Here is a 1,004-nt window from a genome sequence, read left to right as displayed (position 1 = left end):
CTATGGGTCCCTATGGGTCTCTATGGGTCCCTATGGGTCCCTATGTGTCTCTATATTGCCCCCTATCTGTCTCTCCTCCAATAGCTGAGCGTCGCGCTCTCTCAGCCCGTCCAATCCCGTCGCCCCCTCAACGCATCGGCCAATGGCGCATCAGGTGAGGTAGACAGCGAGCTGAGCCTCATTTGCATAACTCATGAATATTAATCACCCCCCCCCCATCATCTTCCTCAGCAAGGGATTGGCTGCCGGCTCTTCAGGCTACGGGCCTCTCCGCGACCGTCCTGATTGGTCCTTTGTGGGTGAGCTGACTCCGCCCCCTCGATTCCTATTGGTCCATTGGCAGCGTAGCTCCGCCCCCTTACTTAGGCTCCGCCCCCTTTCCCACCTCCTCGATTCCTATTGGTCCATTGACACTGTGGCTCCTCCCCTTTCTTAGACCCCGCCCCCTCTATTAAGCCCCACCCCCTTCCATCCCCCCTCGATTCCTATTGGTCCATTGGCAGTTTGGCTCCGCCCCTTTATTAGGCCCCTCCCCCTTTCTTAAGCCCCGCCCCCTTTCTCTCCCCTCAATTCCTATTGGTCCATTGGCACAGTGGCTCCTCCTCTTAAGCCCCGCCCTCTTTATCAAGCCCCGCTTCCTTCCCCTCCCCTCAATTCCTATTGGTCCATTGGCAGCGTGGCTCCACCCCCTTTATTAGGCCCCGCCCACTTCCCTCCCCCTTGATTCCTATTGGTCTACTGGCAGCATGGCCACGCCCCCTTTATTAGGCCCCGCCCCCTTATCAGCCCTTGATTCCTATTGGTCCATTCGGGGGCTCTTTAGCCCCGCCCCCATCTCTAAACCCCGCCCCCTTTTCCCTTTGGCCACGCCCCCTTTCCAAGATGGCCGCCCGGCTCCACTGTGGGCGGGACAAGTGCGACGTGTGAAGGAGAATCAGGAGCTGGCGGTGAGTTGGTATGGGGAGATATGGGGTGTCTATGGGGTAATATGGGGCCCTATGGGG

General features: G+C 58.8%; 1 protein-coding gene across 1 annotated transcript in view; it reads left to right on the top strand.

Moving 5' to 3' along the window:
- MRPL52 (mitochondrial ribosomal protein L52) overlaps positions 1 to 1,004 on the top strand; it is a 3,761-nt gene that overhangs the window by 1,313 nt on the left and 1,444 nt on the right. Inside the window, exons 2-4 of the mRNA XM_015850934.1 lie at positions 85 to 154; positions 232 to 299; positions 883 to 947. Of these exons, the coding sequence (XP_015706420.1) occupies positions 85 to 154; positions 232 to 299; positions 883 to 947 (203 nt within the window). The remainder of the gene's footprint in view (positions 1 to 84; positions 155 to 231; positions 300 to 882; positions 948 to 1,004) is intronic.

This window comes from Coturnix japonica, unplaced genomic scaffold (genome assembly GCF_001577835.2).
Source record: "Coturnix japonica isolate 7356 unplaced genomic scaffold, Coturnix japonica 2.1 chrUnrandom593, whole genome shotgun sequence".
NCBI classification, from domain to species: domain Eukaryota; kingdom Metazoa; phylum Chordata; class Aves; order Galliformes; family Phasianidae; genus Coturnix; species Coturnix japonica.
Note: the sequence above shows the minus strand (reverse complement) of the source record. Positions and strands in the feature narration are given on the sequence as shown.